Genomic DNA, 14,070 nt, shown 5'->3' on the forward strand with positions numbered 1-14,070 from the left:
TCAGCTGCAAAAGACAATGGCTAACTTCATTTTTATAAAAAACACGCCTTTCTCATAATTACCAAATAGTGCGACTTTAAATGTACTATATATTTTTGGGTAAGTTTGTCTTTTTTTGAAGGCATAGGATTGGAAAGTATGCAGTCAGAGGAAACCGTCTTGGAGCTCACTATTTCCTAATGGAGGCCAATAGTATATTAGAGGTATTAAAAATGCCTCTTTCAAGTTTAGAAAAGCCTGTAGTTTTTGCACTGATGCTTTTAACTGTTAGACCTTAACTATCTTTGGGATAAAGCCCTCTCGTTTTTGACTTGTACTTCTTAAAATAAACGATTGTTTGTGGTGGTTGCAGTCTTATCCTAAAATACGTATTCAGCCCTTGCTGACTAGTATCACAAGGCGACAGTAGTTGTTCTAAGTACTGGATGAAATGGTTCAATGTAAAACGATATATTTAACATCAAATATGTTCAAGGACTGTTAGGATTAAGTATTCAAAATGAAGGGGGAAGGAAAAGCCACTTCAGCTGAGGATAAGAAATCTAATTAAAAATAGGTATTAAGGATATATAACTTGAGCCTGCTATCATGCTTTTTTAAAGAGCACTGTTGTATCAGTTGTAAAGAGGAGGAAGAAGTATCATTAAAATAGGAATGAAATGTTTTCTTGGATTAAATGACAGAGATGACTCAAATGGTGCTGTTGATCTTGGTAGCGTGGCGCCTGATCCCGCAATCCTTACGGACGCGATTGGAGGCAGCAGCTAACTGGTCTGCGGAAGGACTGTTAGTCCTGTGAGGAGGGAAAAAAGACTGGGGCCCAAACATGTCCGTTTCTAGTTCAGTGTTGCTGGCCTCTCTGAACAAACGGCACAAGCCTGCAAGGGTTTGTACTGCGTTGAGCTTGTTAAATTTATTTTAATACTGACCTAGTGAAAACAGAGTGAAACAGAGCTATATTCTCTGGTGTTCTCTGAGACTAACGTGTACGTATGAAAATGAACCTGAAATGTTTGCATAAAAGCTTAGTATCGAGTTTTAAGTCACAATAGATGAGTTGCGTCTAGTTGGGCATAGAAGGGTCGGTGTAACCCAGCTGGGTCTTCACCGTCCTTTGCAGAGGAGTTCAAGTCTCGGACCTGTCAGAAGCTGCGGGCTGGTTTCAAATGAAATCTCCGATCTGAAATGAGCAGATCTAGAAGAATACCAAGGCTTTGGAGCAGTGCATTTATAAAGAAAAAGAAAATATCAGGGGTTCAAACCGCAGTCTGTGAAGCTCTGTTGCTGAGCTTTTTCCTACTGTTTTGTGACTTGGTCACCGATGATGAAAGGAGACGAAGTTCTTAATACCTGATACGCTTGAGATAGCCAGCGTGTGTTAAAGTGAAATGTCGAGTCGGTACTGCAGGTGGTGCTGCTGCGCTGGAAAGGCTTAAATTCGCCGTGAAACCCTGACAGGAGAATAAGAGGGGTCCCTGGGAAATATGTGCATTTATTCAATAGCAAGTGTGCAAAGCTCACAAATTGAGAGACAGAGGCAGCAGTAGTCAGGCTTAGGTATTCTACCCTCTCTGAATATAATTTTAGATTTAGATTCAGCTTAAATCCAAAGGGAAAACACTTTATAAGGTTGAAAGCTGTGTAGTTGCAACAGCCAGGGTTATGAGCTATCAAATGCAATTACATTAAAATAGATTATACTGCGTAAATTGAGCCATTTAGAAGGTGAGAACCAAAGAAACAGCTCTGATCCCCCTTCCTTCTAAATTGCAGTTTTAGTTCCTTGCAATTCTGAGGCACAAAAGTAGGTGAGACTGCTTTTGTATCTGCAAAGTGCTTCATTTCTGAGTGTAATTCTAACTGAGTGCAATCTAGGTTAAAAGCTGGACAACTGGGTAATTAGAGCTCACTTGCTGCTAAAGGACGATCAGCTGTACCGTAGCTCATTTGTGTTCCCAGAGACTTGTTCTCTTCTCCCCTGAGCGGAGGCTGCTGGAGAAGAAGCATCTGTCCCCGGACTTTTCTTGATTGCTGAGATGATGGTGCTGGACAAGGAGGACGGTAGGTGGGCTGAGATTGTGTAAGCCTGTGCTCGGTGTCTTCTCTGTGCTGCTAACGTATAAATAAATAGTTCTGAAGCAGATGCGCGTTGTGCATATCGGAGTGCTCTGCCTCAGCTTCGGATATTTTCCCTTGTGTTGATAAAAGCATGCTTGCTCTTTATTTTTTTTCCTCTCTCCTCTGGCGTGTTTGAACCAATTGAGAAGGGTTTACCCCAGGCTCTGTTTGCTGAAGGACATAGCAGAAACAGCTTGATTCGTTTTTTTAAAATCTATTTAGATTTTTATTCCTACAAGTTACTCTAATGTATCCATTTTAGCCCGTTATTATAATAGCTTTTATTGTAAATCTAATTTTGAGATTTTTCCTTCCCTTTGTATGTCATCTGTGTCTCTTTAATGTACATCTTTAATATCCATTTCTCACAGATTTTCTTCATAGCTATAAACATAATGACAATAAGCTAATAAGCTACTCTGGCAAAAAAGCGTTGGCTTATCCTAGGAATTTACTCCCCTCTCTAAATGGCAGAAATGGAGGTTCATTTGGGAGGTAATTTAATGAATGAGGCTGAAGGAGAACTTGACTTATTTCCGGGCTTTGTGTATACTTGTTTTTTAAAGCTGACTAGTCCTTATCAAGGATGACTAAGGGATGTATATTGATGTAAAAAATATTTCACGACTAGGCAGTGCTAGCTAGTTGTTAGTGACCTGATGCCTTCTTTTGCACATTGCATACCAGGGGATGCAACTTAACTGCTCAGTTGCCAGTAGTTTCTAGGAGGGATATGGTAAGTCTAATTACAACTTTTTTTAATGATTTGTTTCTAAGGCTGCTTTGTGGCTCATTCAGGACTTTCCTCCTAGCTTGTATCCTGAAAGCAAAGATTAAAACTTGAAGCAGAGTGAGACACTTCTGTAATAGCCTTCCAGGTAGACTTCATCTGTGGTTCTGCCTCTGTTACCAAAGACCTACCTCTACCTTGGAGGTGTTCTGTGTACTGAAAGCAAGAACTACATCTTAACTTCTAACACTGAGTTACAGCTATTAGATTATTGTTTCCTTTCACCTTTATAAATGGGTAACTTCATGTGCTGCATTATGCGTATGTGTATGTTACTGGATTCTGTATTTTTGGTGGGGTTTTTTTTTGAAATCTCTGCATATTATCGCAATAAAAAAAAAAATTAGTGATAGGCAGTTGTCATTTGGAAGTAGAAGAAATTGCTCAATATTTGCAAAGCCGTAGACAGAAGACAGCTTTTTGCAGGGATCCAAAGAGCCTAGAAAAACTGGAAGTTGAATGTTTTGGTAGCGGCATTGATTTTGCTTGAATATATGCATTGCTTTTTAAAATATTTATGAGAAAAATAACTTGTAATTCAAAGTCACTTGTTTTCATTTGTCAAATTGGTGCTAGTCGTGTATTGTTAGTAGTATTGAAAGCTGAGCTCTGCCAACAAGTTGGACCGATATCTTTTTTTTTTTTTTCTTCCCCTGTCCCTTATCTGTCTTCTGGTATTTTACAGTTTTATACTTACATATACAGAATTAACATTATACTGGGGGAATATTTAGAAAAGAGTGCTTGACTATTTAAAATAATGGATGCTTGCTTACCTCTAACCAGAAGGTTTTGTATGGAAGTTTCTTCTATGCCTCCTCTCCCCACTTCCCCAAAAAGTATTTTAGATCTTTTATCTCATGGTGGGTTTGATTTTTAAAATGATCGATCCGGTGTATTCATGTGCATAGAATTTAAACCTACTTTCCAGGAAGAAATCTGAACATTTTGTCGCATTCTGATTTGATGCGCTTGGGGCAGTGACAAAATGTGAATGGACTTTTCACAAAGATTTTACACTTTTACTTTAAAATACGAGAACAAACAGAAACGTGTTGTTGTCGGCATCCACTTTTATGCAGATTCAATTAAATCTGGACTAAGAGTAGACAAATGTGGTGTCACATTTGCCCATATATAAGTTGTCTTGCATGTATGAATTGATTCTGCGGTAATTAAGTTGGCATCCTAAAATTGTGAAATAGTCTTTCTTAACTAAAAAAAATCCTGGTATTGATTTCTGTTGAGCTCTCGTAAGTTTCTTTGTTAACATACTAAAATAAAAAGAAACAAAAACAAAAAACCCTGAAGCATCTGTTACCCATCTTCTAGATCAGCTTTGCAGTTGACTGGACTGTGGATAAAAGACATACTAAGTGGCTGAGTATTGCTTATGCTGGGAAAACAAATGAAGCTAACAGGGCTTCAAAGGCTTTGAAGCAGTGTCACTCTCAGAGGTGTTCAGTTGTTTTCTTTGGCAGTAGAAGTTGAAGCTAGCTAGTTTACCTTATTAGAGGCATAAGGCTATTCTTGTAACCTTTCCTTGATTGAGATGAATTTGACTGTCTGACCTTATTTCTTACTGGACCACACGTGCTGGACCACAGCAGCTTTTTTCCATATTTTGTTAAATCTTCCTTTTCAGTTTGTGCTTCCCTGCAGAACTCTGCTCTGCTATGATAGAGCAATGCAAATCAAGTAGAATAGCCCAGATGAATTCTTCCCGTTGGAGGCAGTGTGTTTGCCTGCGTGCAATCAATAATGCATCATGGAGGGATCAAATTTTTGAGTATAATGTGTGAATAATGCTTGACACAAAACAAAAATTCAGTCATCATAATAGCAATTAGGAAAAAGCTGCAGCTTATCCCAGCTGTAATCTCTACTAACAATGAAGCACAGCCTAGTAATCAGCATGTATGGTATGAAACGCGCTAATAGAAATCATGGCTCTTTGTTATGAGTGTGGGGGGGGGAAGTTTCCTTTTAGCTAACTCGTATTGTGTTAACTAGGCATGGTATCCTTGAACCAGATTATTGAATGTATGTGTACTTCCAGAAACACTGATCAGATGTGCATTCATCCCAACGTGTGCACAGACAGTAGCACCCAAAATCATGGATTCTATGTGTTTTAAAAGCAGAACTCTAAATATATAGCAAGAATAGGTCAAGTGGATGGTATATGGGAGGACTCTGTTAACAGGTACTGTACACAAATCTTGGTGTTTATTTTTAAAAAATCCATAGTTTTTAAAGAGTAATGAAAAATGCAGATACTCAGTGGTTGTGTGTGTGTGTTGGGGTGGGGGAATGGCTCTTGGTTTGATGGGAGGTATTTAGGGCAATGAATATTAGGTAATTTGAAACTGGATTAGTAGCAGCAGTTGGGTTCCCTGTTGTGTAAGAGCCCATCTTACCCTGCACAGAAGGAAAGAAAAGCAGCATTTGGAATTAGAAAAGCAGTGAAATTGATTGTAAATGGCAGGCCACAAAGTCTGTTTAGAGAATGCTGCCACTGCACTCTAGCCATGGGAGTAGGGGTGTGGATTGACTTAATAAGTGAATGTGTCTGCTGCCATATATATGGACATCTATAGATAGATGGGTATGGAAGGATCTATCTCCAGCAAAATTAAGTCTTAATGAGCTGCTTCTGTTAGCAAAATCTTTATACACATAAAAATAAGGCAAGTATGGGTTGCACACACACCTAATACAAAACCATGCCATGTAGGAAGAAGAGCTGTCCTATGTGCTACTGATATCTTTTGTTTTCTTTTTAAGGTATGTTATTCAGGTATAGCTACTGAAGAATCGTGCAAGGAGAGAGAAGGGGAAATGACAGGGTTTTCTTCTCGTGTGGCAAGGAATTTAATTGTTTTGTTGCCTAATACTCCTAAAGCTGCCTCCTCTTATTTTTCATTCCCCTCCCCTTCTACCTAGACCCTTCTGCGTGGTCCCTCACTGTCTGGCTTCCCGCTTATAGAGGAACACTGCACATCTTCCCAAACACCAGCTTGTTCGAAGGAGGCTTGATTCAGGTCACTGAAAAGCATGTATTTCCCTATTTATTTGGGTTACCCGTTGGTTTGCTGAGGGCTCCATCTTGATGCAGTCACAGTGTCATTTCCAAGGTTTGGTCTGGCTTTAGGTCATGATACTGTGTACTTTTGCGACCCAAATGCACAGCAATGGATTAAAGTGTTTATGAAGAGGCATCAGAAGGTTGTGAAGCAGGAATTTGAGTAAGAGCAGAGCATGCTTGGCAGCAGAATAAACCACACAAGACTTGGTTGCAAAAAAGGAGCAAAAATTTTCTTTAAATGTTCTCTAAACTTGATCAAATATAGAACTAATGGTAGTCTTCCTAAAGGTACCTCCCGCTTTCAGAATTGGCAAGTACCAAGGCATAAGACACCTGCAAGAAATTGATAATAAAGTAATTGCCTAAGCCTTTTCAAGAAATGAAAAATGCTGTAGTTAAGAGATCCAGGTTATCAGAGCTCCATTGAATAAAATCTGGTTACTCATCCTATAGGAAGATGATGGCTGAAAGGAGTTAGCAAGCTACTTTGTACGGGTAGGGGTATTCCTGCCAGGCGACCGAGTAAAGCTTAGTGTCTGCTCTCATCAGGTTGCTGGAAGATGAGGGTAGACGGACGTCTTTATAGGGTGTCATCGTTCTTAGGTCTCAGATGCTGGTGAGATGTGCTGGTTGTCTGGTTGACATAGTAAGTATTAAAACAGTTCGTAAACGTGTCTCAGCTTGGGTAATATGGCAGAAGCAGCTGTTTCTTGGAAATTCATTTGCTTTAATTTTAGTTTAAATACAGTAGAAAGGATACTTGATACCCTCGCAGCAGAACATAATTTCTCTTCTTTGGAGTTAGTGTTAAGTTTTATGATCTTTAACAAATACAACATGAACATGTCAGTCTGTTTGTCGTAGCCATTCTGAAAATACTCTCTTATAGTAGAATCTTCAGAAAAATTCCTTTTAAAAGCAGTGCATTATTAATAAAGTAATCCATTAGGCCTGGTGATAAAGGGTCACAGAAGAGTCTGAAATACTTTTCTTAAATGGTTAAGAAATTTATCATGGTTGGAGGATTAATTGATTTCATTTGGAGGCTTTTTTTTTAAAGGTTTTCAAGCTTCGTGTTTAGAGACAATTTTACTCTATTTGTAAATACGTGCTTGCTGCTCAAAGTTTTGTTACGCTTTCATTAGCACGAGCTATTACATTTCTGCTAAAGGCAAACTATTCTTTTAGCATTATGACTGATTGCATCTGTAAGGAGTCTTACTTAGGTAGAAAATATGAAAGTTTATGGCAAATAAGGTATTTTACTTGAAATCAATCCAAAATCAGAATAATGGTATGAAGTATTAGATGTTGTGGTGTAAGAATAAAAAAGGCACTGCCAATGCTGCTAAATGCTGAACTATAAAATTCTAATGGGTCTATATGTTTTTTAAATTGGACAGAACTGTCATCATTTAGAATACATAGACATTGTTTTAAACAGTATAGAAATCACTGCCCCCAACTTCAGTAATGTGTGTAACTGTTGCCAGGGAATGACTTATTCACTGAATGTAGCTCCTATTCACTGAAGGCTTGGGGGTGGAGGGAAGGGCGACTTAAAATGAAACTTGTTCACTGTTAGATTAACATAATTAAGCCTATAGATGATCTGAAAACAATTCACTGCATGCAGCTACTGTTTTTTAAGTGTGTGTGTGTGTGTGTGCGTGCGCGCTCTCTTCTCTGACTGGATGACTCCCAAGCCTAAGTTTTCAAGCCTGATGTTGGGTGCTATCTATGCAAGCAGATGCTCGACTCTCCTTTCCAGTGAATGTTTTTGCAAAGTAGTTTCTTCATACATTGCACATCAAAGCAGATAATGGATACTGTTGTCCAAATGTAGAGGATTTTTTTTAGTTGCATTGAACATTCCTGAATTCTTTACTGCAGTGTTCAGAGTTCTTTGCATGCTAATCAAACTCTGAAAAGGTGATTTGGGAAGTGAAAGTAGTATTTGATTTTTTTCCCCCCAAGTATGGATTCCAGCAGTTCTACTTCTTCTTAAAGAAAAAGTGGGAAATTGTTGCATATTCACGACTAAACTGCAGAGAACTTGGACCAGAATTAAGCAATTAACCCTCTCGCCAATGTAAACATCCATTTGAGTCAAAGCCAGGGACATTCCTACTCAGTTTATTATGGATCTGAGATATAGAAATGTATTCTGGAGGACTGTGTTTCTAATAAATAAAAAGGCATAATGAGAATGTAACTGGGAAGGAAGACAAAAGCAGCCATGCTTTAAATTGTTAATGATGGTGCCAGTGGCTGCAGCTTTACCACAGCTGTTTAAATTGATCAGCTAGTGAAAATGTTTTGTTTTGGCATTTTCCCTGTATGTGCAACTCTTTCAAAGGGACTTCTGGAAGCTTTTCAAAGGGGAATGATGATCTTTTTTAAACGAGATGTAGAACACCAGTTTACAGTATTTAAGCATGCAGTTCAGTTTTTCTTTTGCAAAAACGTTTTTGGCTGGCATGCTGTTGCTTCCCCTAAATTTCCTTTCCCTCCCTTCTGTTTTTCTTTCCCCCTTCTCTCCCCATCCACAAATACTGCAAATTACTCGCTACTCATATGAGAGGATTTTTTATCTTGTCTCCTCTATTTTTCTGGTGCTACTGAGCTTGGTCAGAAAGGCAGAAAGGTGCTATGTCAATTTGCTATGCATCTTTTGGTCAAGCATCCAGTGTGAAATTGTTCTGTAAAATGTACTTTTTCAGAGGGGACTTGCTACTAATTTGTATCCTGGTTGGCTCTACCTTGCAGCTGATGTGCATTAACCAATATCTCTTTAATGCTCATACCATTTCCTTCTCCTCCAGAGAAATGGGTATATATTTCAAAAGGATACAATCCCTTGAAGTCGCGTTATAGGGGAAGGTCTTACTTTCTGTGTATTGACAAGGGACACACATAGCTGTCTGCTGGTGGAGGACCAACTTGAACTGGAGAGCTTTGGTGTGTTTTGCAGAGCACGTCGTGCCGTGGGTCCCTGCCTGAAGGAGTTTGGGAGCAGCCCTGCCTGGGCCGGGCGTGTAAGCCGCTTCGGGACGCCCTGGGTGCCAAGTGACTCTCAGCTAGGCTGGGCCTTAGTCAGTCTCGAGCAAGTTGGTTTCTGCCTAATGTACTTGTAGTGCGTGTGTGTTTGGGGGGGGGGGGGGGGGAGGTATTGAACATTATTCAGAATCCATTATATGTTTATCTTTATACTCCTCTGTGGAAAATGATTTCTGTAAGTACCCTGTTACGGTTATGAAAGCCTGAACCAAGCATCAGTCTCAAACCCTTTGACCTGTCTGCACAGAATGGAGATCTGTTTTGAAAAGGACTCCTTTATATCTGTTTTTACTCCATGCCCTTCCATTCATTTGCCTATACAAAGCAATAAAGGGTAAAACTAAAGTAACATAAATTGGTCTGTCTTCCTGAATCCATGTCTCGCTAATGTACCCAGATTAACTCAACTGTAAATTGTCTCCTTTGGATGTCGTGTCTTGCTAAAAGTTTCCTATATGATTCATGATTTGGATTGCTTTTAACAGCTATTGGCTAAGCAATATGGTAAATGTACAAGGTGATGCAATTGGCATTAGTGAGAGGATGCACAGGAGCATGTAATGCAGTCAATACTACATTAACTACTGATGCCCAATTACAGAAACTGGAAGAGTGGCTTTTAGGAGCATTAGGACTTGCAGAAGAGCTGAGATCACCTGCCGCTCCTTGCCTAAAAGCTTCACCCTTTATGCGCTGGGATCAAAGCAAACATTCAGTTGCTATTTTGTCATGTATAGCAACGAAGGTATTTTTCCCCTCCCTTCCCCCCCCCCCAAAAAGTGTCACACTGATGCTTTTAGCACATGTAAATTCATATCTCCATATTTCAAGATTCTCCTTCCATCTCCTGGGGCAAGACTTTATTTGAATAAAAACTCTTTAACCACCCCTGTATTTACTGGTTGTGTTTCTCTGAAGCTTACTACTTTAGCCATTTTTTCTTTTAAAGAAATACTAAGTGCAATTTAGAGTGTCCTATTTCAGTGTGCCAGACAAGACTCCCTTTCACTCCCCCCAGCTCTTTCCTTTTTCTAATCTGTATATGATTGTTTGTGACCTCAGCTGGCTTGAAGTCTCTAGAAGGAGCGTTTTAAAATACGACCAGATACCACATAAAACAGGATATTTGAGTGTGTGACCTCTCTGTGGTGCGTGTTCAGATTAAGCACACATTGTTTCCACCATTGCTTTTAAAACCCATTTGCAGTAGACTGCAAAGGACCACATTACACTAAAAGACAGTGCATACTTTTGGATTGAGCTGAGTATGGTCACAGTTTCTAAACCTGTTCTAAAAATGATGAGCAGCATCACTGCTGTATGGTGAAACCAGCAACCCACAAAGTTCCTCTGGACTTTGAGCAAGATGGGAAATTAAGCAGCTCTAAGGACATTGAAATTTTTTAATATAAAAGACAGCTGGCAGGTGGCTTATTGCTCTTGTTTCAGCATTTGTCTTCCAGCTATTATACTTGGCACATCACTGCTGCTTTTAATCCTCAAAGCATCTTAGCAGTAGTAAGTAATTCTTGCGCTCCCCAAGTTAGCATCCTCTGGAGCGAAGGCCTGGGTATCGGTGGTGGTGTGCCCAGAGCCCCCGAGGAGTGGATGGGTTTCTGTGCGAGTTGTCCCAGGCTTGTTCAGCTTTGCTTTCTCTCTGCACAGCCCTTGCTGCCCTGAGGAGGGTGGCATCTGAAATGGCATCTCTTGATGCACAGCTTTGGGCCTTCACGCCATCCCTCTCCTTCCCCTTCACCGAGACCCCACATTGGGTTAGAAGGGCAGAGCTCCATGAAAAAGAGAAAAATCACTTCTGTAGCTCCTAGGAAGGAAAGAGCGTTATTGTGATAGTTGCTTTTCTTGACTGTTGTTGGGCCAGTGCTGGTGGTGTCGATCCCCCCTCAATAGGCAATTATATTTTTACGTCCTTCAGTGTCGACCCAAGTAATTGCAAATCCTTGATGCCAAAAGAGGAGAAACCTTCGCTAGCCTCTTCCTGGCATGATTACAAGCGTCAGTCACGTTCCCCTCTGATTCCTGCCATGACTGTAAGTGTCGGTTGCGTTCCCCTCTCGCGCGTATGTGCATGCGACAGAAAAATAAGGCAAGACCGTGCCGTAAAATGCTGTGACGTTCTGCAGGGGCTTCCTTAGCATCCTTTTTTGGTAGATTGTGCCTTAACTTTTTCTCCAGTTAGCAATTTGGCTCTCGGTATGATTGCTCCGAGGTCGCACCCAGCCCTGTCCCATGCGTGGTTAGTGTCTGTGTGCGGGTTTGGCTGTGCAGGGAGGAAGGAGGGCCCGAGGGGCAGCGGGGAGAGGAGCAGCATTGTTGTTTTTGAGAGGACTGCTGCTTTCAGCTCCTGATCGATGCTCTTTTGAACGTCGGAGGGGGAGGGAGCAGAAGGTAACCTGCTGGCTTTCTCCTTGCACTAATGTGTTTAAAAGGTGGCACCAGCGCTGGAGGCGTGTGGGAACTTGACTGAGCTCTGCCTTCGGAGCAGCTTCAATGTGACAAGTATCCTGTGCTTGATGCTGCTTCCAAGCTGTACAAACAATGCTTTAAATGTCTAAAGTACCCAGCAGGGCAAGTCAAAACGTCCTTGAGTAACTTTGTATTTAGGCAGTGTTTTCTCTTTTGCTTTGATCACGAGAGAGCAGATGTGTCTCCTCTTGTGCGTGTGTTTGTGCGCACCCCCCGTGCGCACACGTCCCCGTCCTTGCGCGCTGGCTGGGATGTTTCGGGTAGGCTGTGCTGCCTCTTTGTTCTTTCACAGCGTTGTTTTTTTTCCAGGGAGCCTAAGTTGGAATTTAGAGCGGTCAGACTAAACAAGGTTTTAACTTATTCTCTCTCATTCCCTTATCTCTCTTTAATTTGAATAAAGTAAAAAAATATATAATAATACTCCCTTAAAAAAAAAAAGTATGCGTATGTATAATCGATTCATTGACGAGTCTTTTTAGGGTTTTTTAAGCATTCAGTCTAAGTGAGCTGCTCAGTGAAATTTGTACATTCATAAAATAGCTGATTGAAAAGCAATATTTCAGATAAATACAAGCCAGCGATCTATCAGCAGTTGTAATAAAAGCTGGGCTTCAGGCTGTGATTTTATTTTGAAATAATAAGAATTGCTTTATTCTTTTTACTTGAGTTACCATGGTAATTCTGTCGTGTAGCAGTGTTATATTGATTTAGAAAGTGGACAGTAATATTTCTTTTGTGTTATTCTGTTTCTAGGGGTTGATTTCTAATTTCCACTTGGAGATTACTTTTATAAATTTCTTAAGTCCTTCCACTTTTTTCTCTAGCAGTGTAATTTTCCTCTCACACATTGCTATTTTCTGAGCTTATTGGTTTGCTCTTATTTTAAATTAAACTTGCTGGTTTCAAATATTGAAATGACATCTTTGTCTGTGTCTGTACTTCGGTTTAGCAAAATATTACAGTCTGCTGTTTTATGCTTAATAATTTAAGGGAAGCTTTATGTCTGCCATCAGTGGTTGTTGGTAACTTACGACTAAACCAACACAGAGCTTAAACCTCTGACATTTTAATATTTGGTGCTTTCACCTGGCATACTATGTTGTGTTTTTGTTTTTTTTTTTGTTTTTTTTTTTTGCCTTGTGCATGTATACTAAAGAGAATGACAATTAAATTCTTCAGATGTTAGTAGGAATTGAAGAATGAGCTGGCTGCGGGCTCCCGGGGGGCTCCGGAGCAGCTAGGAGAGCCACTGGTCTTGTCCATCGTGCTGGGACCCTTACTGGTCACCTCTCCTCCTTCATCAGTTAAGAAGCTTCCAATGTTTTGAAAGCAAAACTTTGATTTGTAGACGTGTGTGTATGTATGTAATGACTGACAAAAAGTGGCAAACTGTTACAGCAGGTGCGGGATCTCTGTACCTCAGCTCCGGAGACCCGCTCTGGGCTTGCTGTTTCTTTAAGCAGTGGTCACCGAAGCAGGAGGTGGCTGTTCCTTGTGGCATTTGCTGCCTTCTCCCCAAATGAGAAATGATGGGTCCGTTCCGAACCTGGGAGACGAGCGGAAGCGAATCTCAACATCACGGCTTGAAGAAGTGGTAGTTTAGACCCTGAAAGCAAAGCTGTGAATTCTGCTTTAAAAGAGAAGTGGTTAAGTGCACCTTTCAGTAGAGAGAGTGGGAAATCTGCTCTGTGAGCACTGAGAACAAATTTCCTGTTCTCATGAAAATGCTGCTGAGGGGTTTTGCGGTACAAGTAACCGATAAGAGCGGGACTCAAGTCTGGCTTTGTTGCCCTTTAGTTTCAGCCTTGTGAGAAGTTCACAGGAGTGAGCGAAGTAGGCGCCGGCGCCCTGGCTGATCCCTGCCGCCCCGCGGGGCCAGCCGTAAGCTGGCCTTACTGTCACCAGGAAGCGGTGGAGGAAGAGGGGGAGGCTGCTGGTGCTTGACCCCAAAAGGACTGAGATACTCATGTGACGGAGCTGGGAAAATGGCAAATGCAGTTCTGGGATGGACTGAACAAGCAACTTGTAATAACCATGACGGTGAGTGCCTGAGCAATGCACTGACAGGACCTGGCCTACTGTGGGCAAACCACAGGTCACCCCTTCCCCAGCACAGTGAGTCTGGGTGGCAACGGGGGCAGAGAGGATGCTCAGGGAGTCGGAGGGGCCCGCGCTTGAGCTCAGCTACCTTGGCAAAATGCAGGCTGATTATTCTGCCCCGTATGAGCCTGCTGGGAGGGGCAGCATGAAGGGAGAAGGAAAACAGGGTTTTTATGCGGGAAGATGATCTCGTTAGAACAGGTGGTTTTAAGTGGCTAAGAATATATCCAGGCTAGAGACCTGAAAGTTTCTGGGCCTTGCTTCTGGATCAGAAAGAGTTGGCTTCTAGATCAGCCTGCCCCAGGGCGTATTGGGGAAAGAAGGTGACTTGCTTGGGTTAGAGATCGGTACAGTCGTCCGCAGCTCTGAAGGTGGGACTCACTAGTCCTCCTCAGCCTGGACTCCGTGCAGAGAGGTTTATGTCACATTC

At 41.3% G+C, this 14,070-nt stretch overlaps 1 protein-coding gene across 7 annotated transcripts in view; it reads left to right on the top strand.

Annotated features, from left to right (window-relative positions):
- Positions 1–14,070, top strand: part of LMO1 (LIM domain only 1) — a 74,436-nt gene that overhangs the window by 15,930 nt on the left and 44,436 nt on the right. Inside the window, exon 2 of one of the 7 annotated variants that reach the window (XM_064513057.1) lies at positions 1,960–2,061. The exons of 4 other annotated variants lie outside the window; for them this stretch is intronic. In XM_064513057.1, coding sequence (XP_064369127.1) covers positions 2,037–2,061 — 25 coding nt within the window. In that variant the 5' untranslated portion in view covers positions 1,960–2,036. Of the gene's footprint in view, positions 1–1,425; positions 2,062–13,352; positions 13,581–14,070 lie in introns of those variants that run through there. 2 more of the 7 variants (XM_026104557.2, XM_026104555.2) reach the window with 2 other exon arrangements.

This window comes from Dromaius novaehollandiae, chromosome 5 (genome assembly GCF_036370855.1).
Source record: "Dromaius novaehollandiae isolate bDroNov1 chromosome 5, bDroNov1.hap1, whole genome shotgun sequence".
NCBI lineage: Eukaryota > Metazoa > Chordata > Aves > Casuariiformes > Dromaiidae > Dromaius > Dromaius novaehollandiae.